At 42.9% G+C, this 12,620-nt stretch overlaps 2 protein-coding genes across 12 annotated transcripts in view; one reads left to right on the top strand and one right to left on the bottom strand.

The window, feature by feature from the left end:
• The window catches only part of KIAA0586 (KIAA0586 ortholog), a 73,736-nt gene extending 73,629 nt beyond the window's left edge, over window positions 1–107 (bottom strand). For 5 of the 6 annotated variants that reach the window (XM_052783505.1, XM_052783504.1, XM_052783500.1 and 2 more), the window contains exon 1: window positions 5–107. In XM_052783505.1, the coding sequence (XP_052639465.1) occupies window positions 5–23 (19 nt within the window). In that variant the 5' untranslated portion in view covers window positions 24–107. The remainder of the gene's footprint in view (window positions 1–4) is intronic. The other variant, XM_052783499.1, reaches the window with a different exon arrangement.
• TIMM9 (translocase of inner mitochondrial membrane 9) lies at window positions 104–9,538 on the top strand. 6 transcript variants are annotated; one of them, XM_052783522.1, is made up of 4 exons: window positions 104–160; window positions 5,760–5,825; window positions 6,183–6,278; window positions 9,013–9,538. In XM_052783522.1, the coding sequence occupies exons 2-4, from the start codon at window positions 5,787–5,789 to the stop codon at window positions 9,145–9,147; spliced, it is 270 nt and encodes an 89-aa protein (XP_052639482.1). In that variant the 5' UTR covers window positions 104–160; window positions 5,760–5,786; the 3' UTR covers window positions 9,148–9,538. The 6 variants fall into 6 exon arrangements, with proteins under 6 accessions (XP_052639482.1, XP_052639480.1, XP_052639481.1 ...); XM_052783520.1 differs by having other exon boundaries at window positions 156–269; XM_052783521.1 differs by lacking the exon at window positions 104–160 and adding an exon at window positions 243–269 and having other exon boundaries at window positions 5,765–5,825.
• Window positions 9,539–12,620: the final 3,082 nt, after the last annotated feature.

The following is a 12,620-nucleotide window of genomic DNA, read 5'->3' on the forward strand; positions in this document are numbered from 1 at the left end:
GCACCAGAAGCGCCCGCCGCCATAGCAACGGCGCCCGCCTGCGCCCCCTCACGCCTGCGCGGGGTCCGCTCCTCAACAGCGTCCGGAGGGAAACTTGAGCCCGAACCCCGCCCGCTCCTGGCAGAGCGCGGCGCTTCGGGGAAGGAGAGTAAAGCCGTCGGTAAGTCCGCGTACGGCCGATTCGCCGTGTGACGAATCGGCGGGGCCGGTCGGCCTGCTGCGGCCCGGCCTTCCCCCTTCCCGCGCGGTCCGGGCCCTGCGGCGGTGAGGTACGGCGTTCGCGGGGCGTGGGTCCGGAGGGAGAGCGGGGTGGGCCGGTAGCGGGAGAGGCGCTGCGGTGGACGGCGGCCCTGTGCAGGGCGGGAGGGGCGAAGAAGGTCGCACGGATGAAGGAAAAAACTGTCCGTTTTCGGGTGTTTCCTCGCTGCCGGGGCGTCTCGTCCTCGGTTGGGGTGGAGGGGAAAGGGGCAGCGCTCGTGTAGCCGCACCGGCCTGTTGGGCTGGGGCTTGGCTGAGCGGGTGTCTGCTTAGGTAGAGAAACTCAAGGTGCCCTTGAAAGCAAGAACCGAAGGATGGAGTTAAAAAAAAAAGAAAAATGAAGGTGAAATTATCTTATCTCAGCTCAGGATTTGATCTTACTGGGTCAGAAGTATCAGCCAGGCCTAATCTAACTTAAATAGGAGAGCGCTTATGGAAAAACACGTATTTTCTCCCAGGACAGACACCCTTGTGTCTTAAGCTCGCTCTGATTTCAGACTTACTGTGTTAACTCGCCTTTGGCGTTCAGAGACTTCTTCTACCATTGACCTTTTTCTCTTCAGACCAGGGTCTAGCCCACAAGTACACGATCATCAACTATAACAATCTGTGCACCAGGTACATCTCATTATCCAGCCACCTCCTGACCAGTCCCTCTCTCATCTCACCACTGAAGGCTGACTGTGGTGTGCGGAGCGAGAAGAAAACCTTCCTGTAACCGCACAGCAAGCACCAGTTTGAAGGAAAGCGGCTGGACCCGCTCTGGGTGTGGGGGAGAGCTGGGCTCTCTGCCTTCCCGGCGGGAGGGGACGCAGCAGGGCCGTCACCAGTGCCTCGCTGGGCTGGTGCAGGACGGAGGGTGGGTTGCTCAGGCATACAGCACCAGGAGTTCAGTGTTAAATTGCCTCTTGCCCTGAATTTATTGTGATTAGTTGAGCAGCCTGCTGGTTTCATAGGCATTTGTAGTTTGATTAGGTTCGGTAATAGAGCTCTTTAAATCAATGAGGGGGTTTTTTTTAATCTGATGTCAATCAAGTTCCAGCCTCGTAATTCCCAACGATAAAAAAAACTTTCTCTACAAGCTGTGGGTGCTTTATCTTGACACATTTCCTTGACTTGATATTTTTATTCTTCTTTGTCCTTTTTACGCACATGCAGAAACACTTGCACGGTGTTCTGTGTGTACAATTGGAAGCAAAGGTTTAAAAAAAAATTGTAGCCCTCTACATATAGAGTACTTGTACCTACACCTAATTCAGATTGTTAATTGGGATAAGTGTGGTGGATTTATGGTGTCTCTCCATAGCCCTTCTCCCCCAGTAAGATGTAGCTCCTCACAAAAAGCTTGAAAAAAGCCCAAACATGGGGCTTGTTTAGTTTCCATGGGGAGGGATACTGTTGACTCAAGATTAGGTAATAGACACTGATGTTGATTACATCAGTGGAAAAAAACCCTAACTTTCTCACTGTAGTTTACAGTGCATGCTTCACCTGTAAGAAGTCCAGGCTGTTAAATGGAGGCAGGCTTTTTCAGCCACCCAGCAGTACAGTAATAACAATCAAAAGCTCTGTTCCAGTTATTAGTGCTTAGGAGTTAGTTACATTCATGAGCTCTCTGCTTACGAAGGTCTGGAGAGCATAGAATGGTTTGGATTGGAAGGGACCTTAAAGATCACCTATTTCCAACCCCCCTGCCATGGGCAGGGACACCTTCCACTAGACCAGGTTGCTCAAAGCCCCATCCGACCTGGCCTTGAACACTTCCAGGGATGGGGCAGCCACAACTTCTCTGGGCAACCTGTTCCAGTGCCTCAACACGCTCACAGTAAAGAATTTCTTCCTAATATCTAATCAAAATCTACCCTCCTTCAGTTTAAAGCCATTACCCCTTGTCCTATCACTACATGTCCTTGTAAGAAATCCCTCTCTGGCTTTCCTGTAGGCCCCCTTTAGGTACTGGCAGGCTGCTATAAGGTCTCCCCAGAGCCTTCTCTTCTCCAGGCTGAACAACCCCAACTCTCTCAGCCTGTCCTCATAGGAGAGGTGCTCCATCCCTCTCATCATCTTTGTGGCCCTCCTCTGGACTTGCTCCAACAGGTCCATGTCCTCCTTATGTTGGGGACCCCAGAGCTGAACGCAGTACTGCAGGTGGGGTCTCACCAGAGCAGAGGGGGAGAATCACCTCCTTTGACCTGCTGGTCATGCTTCTTTTGATGCAGCCCAGGATACAGCCCAGGTTGGCTTTCTGGGCTGTGAGCGCATGTTGCTGGCCCATACTCAGTTTTTCATCCAATAATACCCCCAAGTCCTTCTCTGCAGGGGGTCCTTCTCTTCTCAATCCACTCATCGCCCAGCCTGTATTTGTGCTTTGGATTGCCCCGACCCATGTGCAGGACCTTGCACTTGGCCTTGTTGAGCTTCATGAGGTTCACGTGATCCCACCTCTCAAGCCTGTCAAGGTCCCTCTGGATGGCATCCCTTCCCTCCAGCGCGTTGACCGCACCACACAGCTTGGTGTTGTCGGCAAACTTGCTGAGGGTGCACTTGATCCCACTGTCCATGTCATTGACAAAGATGTTAAACAGTGCCGGTTCCAATACTGACCCCTGAGGAATGCCACTCGTCACGGGTCTCTACTTGGACATCCAGCTGTTGACCGCAACTCTTCCCCAGATACAGCTGTGGAAGTTGTATTCCCACAGATAAGAGGTTTTGGAAGAGTTCTGACATACGTAGTTCTGGCTCCTGTTCCTTCTGCCATGGAAACGGGTAGATGATTGACCCAGGTTAGCTAGGAATCCTTAACCTAATCACTGTTTTTATTTAATAAACTAGCTTTACCTTTTTAAAAAAAGCTGTCACTCTGTAGTGATTTCATGTTTCCATGGCAATGGGAGTGGCAGCCGCAGCAGAAGCAAATATTGGAAGCATTTTCCAGAGTCTAAAACAGGGCTGGGAGCTGGGATGGATCTTTCATAGATAATAGGTCTGAATAGGCTGAAGCCTTTATTATCTTTGGAAAAAGGATGGAAAATCCATTATGCCTAACTATGAGAAATCAAAACCTCAAGTTACCCTTAACTGCTAATTTTGCTCAGAGAGGCTTATCTTAAAAGAATGTCTCTTTAGAACATCAAAACATACTTGGAAGAGCTCCAGGGCCCTTAAAGAAGGGAGATTTCCCAGCTGCTGCTACTTTGCTGGTAAACCAGCACATGCAGAGCATGTGGCCCTTGTTGCAGAGATTTATTCAGAGATATCTGCTTCCTTCAGTGTGACATGTTTAAAAGTGCAATGCTGAATTTTCAAATCACATTTAGCCCAGAAGAGAGTAATCCAGGCTGTGTAGGCTTAAACCTGAAGCATGCTGGAGTAGTTTGAGCAGCTACGTAAGAAGCTATGTGGTGTGTTAGCTGAGGTGCCAAGCCCCGTAACGGGCTCTTTCATCACTTTTTTTTTTTTTTCCTGCTTGTTTCACAGGCTGGAGGGAAAGGGGACAAACAACAGGAATACTTGATACGTTTAACAGACTTTAATAATAAACCACATATGCACATTTCTGGGAATGTTCAGGTAGCACATTTTCAGATGTTAAGGCAACTGCCCGTAATTTATAGCTACTGAAGAGGTGCAGTAGAGCTGTATAATTTCACTGCCTGCTGTGTGGAAAGTGTAAAATACCTGTAGAGGGACAAGTGCTTCAGACACTTAAAATCAGATAGTGCTATTGTGCTGATTTAAATCAGCTGTTTCCCAAGTGCAAGTGTAAAAGCTTTGTGGAACTGCAGTTCAGTAAATCTGTAATTTTAAGCTTGCCAAACTAGACACAGAAGAACAAAAGATCAGGTTTGTTATAAACAAGCATAATGAAGCAATATTGAGTGTAAGAAAATGGTGCTGACAGTTGAAGCTTTTAGCTTTCTGTACTTGGGAGAGAACAAGTGTATCTCCTGTTCTCTGTGGTTTCTAACTCTGTTTAATAATCTGCTTAAACTGACTTGATAGAATTGTCACTGATTTTTCTTCTAACAGGCTGAGAAATGAGAGTGGAGTTGCCATCCATTTTCACTAGTTGTTGTCACGTCCACTTCTCCTAAAACAAGTTAGAGGTTTACATTAACCTGAGTAATGCCTTGTTTCTTCTGAGCAACCATATCCTGTAGGTTCTTCTTAAGAGTAACCTGTGTCGCCTATCTACCCATGAGGAATTCTTGGTTGTGGGGGTATGCGTCTTAAATCCAAGAATCGTATGTGCTTTTTACCTCCAATCCCTGAATTGGCTTCCTGTGTAGTGATAAAGTGTAATGGTAAGAGGTAGATGTTATAATAGCTCTGCTACTGCGAGGGGCTATAGGGAGAGTGCATGCTTGTGAGAGCTCCATAACGCTATTTTTAGTTGCTTAGTTTTCTTTCTGTTGTAGAAATAATTATTAATGTCTTTTTGTTCTTGTTCAGAAGGCTTGCTTACCCTTCCCCGTTCCCCCTGCTGAGAGACTGGAATAGTTTAAGCTTTCTAAAGCATGAATGTCTTGCTCAAAATTTGGCAAAGCATAATACAAGATTAATTGTAAGTAGTCCTTGCTAAAGGGCTAAATGAACTTTTTTCACAATGTGATTACACTTCAGTGCTAATTTTTCTTCCACACGTTGATGTGAATTAAACTGAAGGATCTTGTTCTCATCAACGTGTAATACTAGCTTGCATTATCACTTATGTCTTAGATAATAGGTAAATTAAGGGAAAAGGAAGACTAGCTTGCAGTATTCTTCTAGGAAACCTGCAGGGATACTTTCAAGCCTTAACTCGTTTACTGTGTTGGATTAGGAATGTGAGTCTTCCTTGAGGATGCTTGCTTAAATTCTTGGATCTATGGCTGTTCATTCTTCCCTTTGTCTGTTTCACTTCTTTTAAGGCCATTCTCATTCTTCTGTGTTTTCTTGCATTTAATTCACTATATTCAATGACCAGAACATTTGCTGTAGTTTAAGTGTTTGGTGAGAATGCAGCTACATAGAAACCAGGCATCTGCTTCTCTGATGCAAGCTGGCTTATGCTGCATCTACTCGGAGTGGCTACCATTTTATGCTTGCCTTTTTTCCTGTTTTTACAGATGACATCTAGAGTCACTGAAACTATAAGGCTAGAAAATGTTATTGCTTACTTCTCCCCCCACTCCTACCCTAGTTTTACTTTGTGAGTTTGAAAGCATTTATAAAATACCTTTTTTTTAAGTTGCTAACTGTTTGAAATGCTTAAAAAGTGTTTAAAGGACAGCAGTTAACAGGTGGATCTGGGAAGGTTTTATACCCGGAATTAACTGGGATGTTCTTTTAACTGAATAAATCTCAAATAGATAACTTTCCTTCAAGTGGATGGCTTGAAAGTTTGCTAGGGAAGTTGCATTTAAAGACACTTCAAGGATGTGTAAAATTCCATTCTGTTGTAAAATGTTGCAGTTCATATGTATGCTTTTTGTGTGAAACTGAACTTTTATCTTCAGAATAGGTGACTGAATAGGCGGTAGAATATGGCTGGACAAATATCGGAATCTGATCAGATCAAGCAGGTAAGATGCTGTCTTCATGAGTGGTGGCTTTGGAGATCTTCTGTTACTTTGTCACATAGAGTAAAAGGTGTAGGGCATGGAGAAGGCCAAAAAATTTAAGTTATCACCTGAGTTAAGACTGCACAGTAGTTCTGCAGCAACCAACACTTAAACATTTTACCATTGACAGACACACTATAGCATCTAACTTGAGTACTAGCAGCATTTGGTGCTGAAATCTTCTGACTGATAGTAAAATTTTTTTTTTAGTGACTTGTCCTTTAAATGTTAGTGTCACCAGATGGCCCATGCAGCTGTGTGTAAGAAAAATTAATGCAGGGTTTTTTAAAATACTCACTGTTCAATTTTTATTTGTAGTTCAAGGAGTTTCTTGGAACATACAATAAACTTACAGAAAACTGCTTCCTGGATTGCATAAAGGATTTCACTAGCCGAGAGGTTAAACCAGAAGAGGTAGGTAAATGCTTTTAATGACCCTTTGGTACAACTGCTGTGTAGCGCTCAAATTTCAGAAGCAACTTAGAAAGTTTTGATCTTTCAACTAGCTGAAAATCTAGTTAGCAGTCTTTAGTGGAGTATAGGTGTCTGGCCTGTAGCTTCCAAGTGAGAAAGGAAGTGAGTTTGTGGAAAGAAGGGAAATAGCTTGTCAGTAGTTTTGCTTCTCCAAATATGTCCAAAAGTGATGACAAATACTTCTTTGCACCCTCGCAGCCTGTTTACAAAAAGAAACCAACCAACCAAAGCCAAATGCTTTTGATGTATTAGATCATCAGCGAGAGAACAAACTATGGGCTAGGACCTCTTGAGGTTTTGTCATTGTTGTCTTTTCATTACGTATACACAGAGGGAATCTTCCTGATCTCGCTTGAGTATTGGCTGCTTATTGCAATTCTGTGTATTTCATTCTCTGAGCTATCAGTGGAGGTTCTTGTGCCTCAACTTCTGATGGGTGGTACCTTTACGGACATGGAAGTTGCCTACCTACAGCCTGCATCTCATTCTTTGAAAGTAGAGTCCTGCTGCAATACTTGTTTACCTACCCATGTTCCCTGCATTGTACTGAGTCATAGAAACGTAGGCCTCCAAAGCTCTGGCTGTTAAAGCCACTTCTCTGCATTGCAGGGAGCTCCATCACATAGTCATCTGCAAAAAAAGATTAAGCTCTCAGTAAGGTTAGTTGCATGGTTTTTGCCTCTCCTCTCCTGTTTCAGAATCTCATAATTTTGTTGGTTAAAAGTCTAACAACCTTTGCTTGACTCTGCTGGCAGGGGAAAAAAACCCTAGAGTTTTACACCAACCATTGTTTTTGAGCATTTTCTGCCTCCTTGGAGTTTAACTCCTCAGCGCAGGCAAAAATCATGTCTCCTTTCAGCTTTTGTTTTGCTGTGCTAAATAAAGCTCTCTTAGTTTCCCAAGACAGATGCCTTGTTTCCCTGATCTCTGCATCTGCTTTAGTGGAATTTTTATTGGCTACAGGAGGTCAGAATTATTCTGGATAAGGTCTTGTTACTACCTTTTACCAACTCATTTTGAATTACTTGAACAACACAAGGAGTGTCAGTTAACAGAACTGACAGAAGTGTTAGTGGCACAACCTCTTTACCTTTCTGTGATGGTATTTGATTTCCAGTAACGGATTTTACTTCTTTCTTCTGCTACCCAAAGTGTTACTAGAATTTCTTTAAAAGTAACTGTTCGTATAGTCTTTCATTAAAGACCTGGGATCCAAAACCAAAGAATGCTAATTGGAGGGGAATTAAGATTATTTAGATACAAAAAATATTCTTAGATTCTGATCTACTTTTTTTTTTTTTTTTTTCCTTGCTTCTGTGATCTGCAAAGAAGCCATGTCCAGCAGTACAGGAGCCATCTGTTAACAATGGAGGCTAGGAAGAAACTTTCTTATGGGAAGTTTTGTCCATAATTATCCATTATGGGGTTTCTTGCAGAGCATCCGGCTCTCGCCCCTGCTGGAAACAGGACACTGGTCTAGATGGACCACTGGTCTGATCTGGTATGGAAATTCCTATGTTCTATTTAAAGTTGTAGTTTCTTATTAAATAATTAAGATGAATACCTCCAGGAATTTCCTTTGAGATTCTGCATTTGAAAAAGCAACTTCTGACCTCTTTCCCTACAGCAAGTCTGCGCTGCAAGTCTAGACTTCCCTGGGCACTATGTCATAAACACCACACCCTCTGGGAGAAGTGGCTTGGGGTAGTTCCAGAATTTGTTTTCTAGTCAGACTTAACTTCTGCTTAACAGGTTTTGCTGTAGCTGATGCCAGGTGAAGGAGAGAGAATGGCGGGTGGCGGGTGGTGGGTGGTGTGTACAGCTGCATGGGTTTTTTTGTCTTGTTCATTTTCAGCCCCTCTGCTTTTCTCATCCCTTTATACTGTGCAGAATCAAAGCAATTTCTGGTTTTCTAGTCATCACACAAAGTGGCTGTCTTTCCTTTTTGTCTAAATTTGTTAACTTTTACAGCGATAGCAAGGTTTAGAACCATGATACAGAATATCCAGTTGGTAGAACTGTTGCTCAGAAATAGATCTAACTCTTTCTCTACACTTAAAGAAAGAAAAAAACCCTCTAAATTTAAAAAATAATACTGTGGGTGGGATAGTCCCTGGTACTTATTTCCCTGTCAACTGACTGATCGAACTTCACAGGGTGCTGTGGTTGCTTTTGTGAAGGTTAACCAAGCAAGTACAAGACGACTGATAAAGCTAATAGGAACAAGGTCAAAAAAGGTTTAAACTGAGCTAGCACACAGGAGACCATATTTGGCTGTCAAAAATAGTATGTGTTTGTAAACAGAATTAAAAAAAGATACTAATTTAATAGATTTAGTATTTATTGCAAAATAAAATGCTTTATATACTTTAATTTCACAAGAGGAGCCCAAGGATGAAATGGTAGTATCTCTAGATCTGAGATGTTCTCCATGAAGACTTTCATATGAGAATGGAATGTTAAAAGACATTTCAGACATCCCTCAAAAACTAAACTTCACCTTTTCTGCTGCACAGAGAGGCTATGCACAATTAGGCCCTCATCTTGAGGCTTAACACAGAATATGAGATGTAGTCACCTAATCATTTATCCCTGTATATGATTATATTTTGGGTCCTGTTTGGGGAAGTGTTTTAACTACTGTTTGAAGCCTTCTGTTTCCCTCTTCCTCTAGATGACTTGCTCAGACCACTGCCTACAGAAGTATTTAAAAATGACACAAAGGATCTCCATGAGATTTCAGGAGTACCATATTCAGCAGAATGAAGCTTTGGCAGCTAAAGCAGGACTGCTTGGCCAGCCTCGTTAGACAAGAGCACTCTGTTCAGACTTCACAAGCAGTGCCAGCGTTCATTGGGCAAGAACACATTCTGGATTTTCTACTGTTGGCATGTATGTCTGGCAACTCAGAAGAGACTTCTGGATGCTGTTCAGACAGTGGAAACCATGAAGGGTTAAAAAAGAAGTTAAGTCATAATGGACAGGCAATGGAGTCTGTTTCTGAGGTCCTTTTCACTCTACTTTTACTCTGGAGTAATATTGATACAAACTTTTCCAGGGCCCACAGACTGGTATGTTTAAATTTCAAGGTGGGTGGGAGGGTTATACTTCTTTTCTGCTAGGACTGGTTCAGATGAAAAAAGTGTAATATGGGAAATACACTTTTTTATTTAATTCACATAAAATAAATGGGAACCATACCGTTGTATGTATGTTCTTTCCAAAGATACATTTTTAGGGCACTGCTTGAGAGCAGTGTTTTGTTTGCTGTTGTCTCATTCCGGCTCAGCTACTACAGAGTTCTGTTCATTCATTGCTGCTTTAAGTTGCTGATAGGTAACAGAATTAGTGACTTTGTTTCAGCAGCTGGGGATCTGTGAATATGTTATTTCTCTTAATTTGGGAAGAACAACTGTTAAGCCACCCTCACAGAGCCCTGTGATCATTCTCACTCTCCCAGAGTGCTGGATGGTGGTGATTAGACCATCAAGCCAAGGGTGGTTATAAATGGCAGACAACTGCTGTAACTAATGAGTTCAGGTAGGCAGGGGTGCTCTGCCAGCTTATCCCTAGGTTATGTTTGACTCTTGCTTCACCAGGTCATTTACAAGAAATAGAAGTGTGTCATTAGCAGCACCTGTGCCCAGGGCAACTTCTATGCACTCCTTGTTTCCCTCAGGGAACCCCAGGGGTCCTCCAAACCCAGCTTCCTTGCCTGATGCAAGCACGATGCACTCCAAGCACTGAGCTTGATGGCAGTTTTCTCCTTTAATTGTGTGGATGCCAATTGTGTGAATGCCAACAGAAAGTACAAGGTATGCACAAAACGACGTCTTTTTTGCTGCTGGATGAGTACAGAGAGAAGTTTGTGGAAGCTAGCTGTTCTGATGTTGTGGTTTTGGTTTAGAAAAAAACACCAGTCCTTTGAAAGGATCTTGATAGCTGAAATCCTGCAGTCAGATTGTTAGTACAGTAGAGTGATAGCTAACAAACAGGCACATTTTACTTTAGTTCTAACTAATAAAATACAGTAACAAAAGGAACTGAACATCAGGATTACCATATTGATTTTGAGATTTCAAGCGATGAAGACTGAAACAAAGCTATTTCATGTCAGCTGCCAGGTTCTGTTGTTGGGTAGAAAGGCAACAATAAGGAACAGAAATGGCAGGAAGCCTGCCCACATGCTTTTTTGCTGTTACCTTCTCTGTTGCTTTTTATTTCTAGCAGCAGTTTGAAAGAATGATTTCCTGCCTGCTTTTTTTTCTTTACTGCTCAAACTCTCAGCTATCCAGGCTGTGGATTACTAGGCCCTGACCGCAGCACCGTACACCTGCCACTTGCACTGGACACTGCTCTGCTTGCTCTTTAAAGCTGCCCCAGCTCTCCACAGAAATCTGTTCATATGCCTTTCAAAGGTGGAAGAAACGACTGTGTTCCGATGGTCTCATTTACGTGTTTTGTACTAGCCATATCACAGCTCTTTCCTACATAGCCCATGCCTTGTTACCTTGGAGATGGCCAAGAGCTAACTCTAAAATAGTATAGGCTAAAAAAGAGCCCAAATAAGGCAGCAAGTCTCCAATGTCCTGTTTTTTCAAAAGAATAACTGTCTAGATTGTTTGCTACAATTAGGCGAATTAGAAATAATATATCCATAGTAAAGATACAAGGCTTTCTTTAAAGCAGTTTTTTTGTTTAAACATTTGAAAATAATACATGACTGAAATTATCCCATTTTCCATTGCATCTTAGTGTGCAAAGAGAACAGTTGCTCAGAAAAGTGACTGAAGAGTTTAAGTGATGGGACTGCAGGATGTTCCTGTCTTCTGGGCAAAGCTCCTTGGGGCTCAAGTGAGGGGGGTTAAAAAAAAAAAATATCGTGGTTTTCCCTCATGTTTCAGTGTTTGGGGATTTGGGCGTAGGAAGATGTTTAAATATTTGTTAAGACAGATTTACTGTACAAAACATTAAGCAAGTGTTAGAGGGACTTAGTTAATAAATTACTCATTTTCAGCTTCCTCGGTTTCCTTTTACTCCAGTTTTAAAGCTGCCTTAACCCCCTGTTATCCAGGGAAAACATGTATTCTTAAAATCTAGTTAGATGTCACATCCCCCTGCCTTCCCCATGCTCACTAAACAAATAGGTGGGATGAAAAGTGTCACTGGAAGTACGAGCATCAGGTTGATAGCTGCTACCCTGAAATTAAGCTGGCCAGACAAAAGCTCCTGACTTCTACAGGAGCAATGTGCTTATAGCAACTGTAGTTTGTTTATGGATGTACCTGTTAATTATGACTATTTAAAAGCTAACTAGAGTGGAAAACAACTTGCATTGCTACTGCACAGATGCAGATAAGAATGGAGTTAGTGGCTCGCTCTTTTGGATAACCAGTTTTGTCCTAGCTCTATTTCACTCAAAAAATGTTGCCATCTTTCAATCCAGGTGACTGATTGAAGAAAGATGATACAAATATATTTTAGCTCGGAAGTAAAGTGCATCTGTGTAACTAAAGCATCCAGGTGCTGCAGAAAGCAACAGTGAAAACTTTCTTAAAAGGTTAACTTGCTTTGCTGAGCTTTGACTTCCCTTTGCCTCCTTGATGACTTCGCACATCCTGATGGGTGGCTCAAATCATGTTATTTAGAAAACAGCACTGATAAGATTTTGTTAACAGGACTTGTGGGTTGAGAATGATTCAGAACACAAAGTGTTTCAGTGCCTCTCACACATATGTTATCAGCATGTATTGGCAAAGTGTTGCAGCTGGTCTTTCCTCCTTGGAGCAAGATCTCCCAGCACCTGATTCTCAAAAATATTTAACTGCAAATGCAAAAATCAGTATTTCCGCAGTGCCTGGATACATGTCCACTGTGAGCGTCCACAAAGGCAGCCCAGGCTGCATGTTTTCTCTCCCAGCAGAGTATTCTAACTTCCATGACATAGCTTAAATCTGGAGTGTTCTCCATTCGTCCTCTTGAATAGCTTCAAGCTTGCATGGCATAATGAAATGCACAGCCAAAATCAGAATAAAAATGAGGCAGCTTAATCTCTGGATCCTAACTGAAAGGCAACGGTATTTAAGATAAGGTGTGTGGAGAGTAGGTGAATCACCTTGATGAGGCATATTAGGTTAGGTGCAGGAATGGAACCAATCCCGATGGAAAGAGGAGCAAAGGGTGAAAAACAGGGTGCTGCTGAAGAAGGAGTACTGAGAAGGCTGTGGAAAAAGTGAGCCATAGAGTGGAGGTTGGAGGGAAGAGAAGGCAACAGCAGTGCAG

The sequence above is a fragment of the Harpia harpyja genome, chromosome 3, assembly GCF_026419915.1.
Source record: "Harpia harpyja isolate bHarHar1 chromosome 3, bHarHar1 primary haplotype, whole genome shotgun sequence".
In the NCBI taxonomy this organism is placed as follows: Eukaryota; Metazoa; Chordata; class Aves; order Accipitriformes; family Accipitridae; genus Harpia; species Harpia harpyja.

What these genes read in the sequence shown, in the direction of transcription:
- TIMM9 (XM_052783522.1), top strand. Translation starts at nt 5,787, where the DNA reads ATGGCTGGACAAATATCGGAATCTGATCAGATCAAGCAG. An exon ending in AATCTGATCAGATCAAGCAG is followed by an intron (nt 5,826 to 6,182) that starts GTAAGATGCTGT and finishes TTTTATTTGTAG; the next exon opens with TTCAAGGAGTTTCTTGGAAC. An exon ending in GAGAGGTTAAACCAGAAGAG is followed by an intron (nt 6,279 to 9,012) that starts GTAGGTAAATGC and finishes CTCTTCCTCTAG; the next exon opens with ATGACTTGCTCAGACCACTG.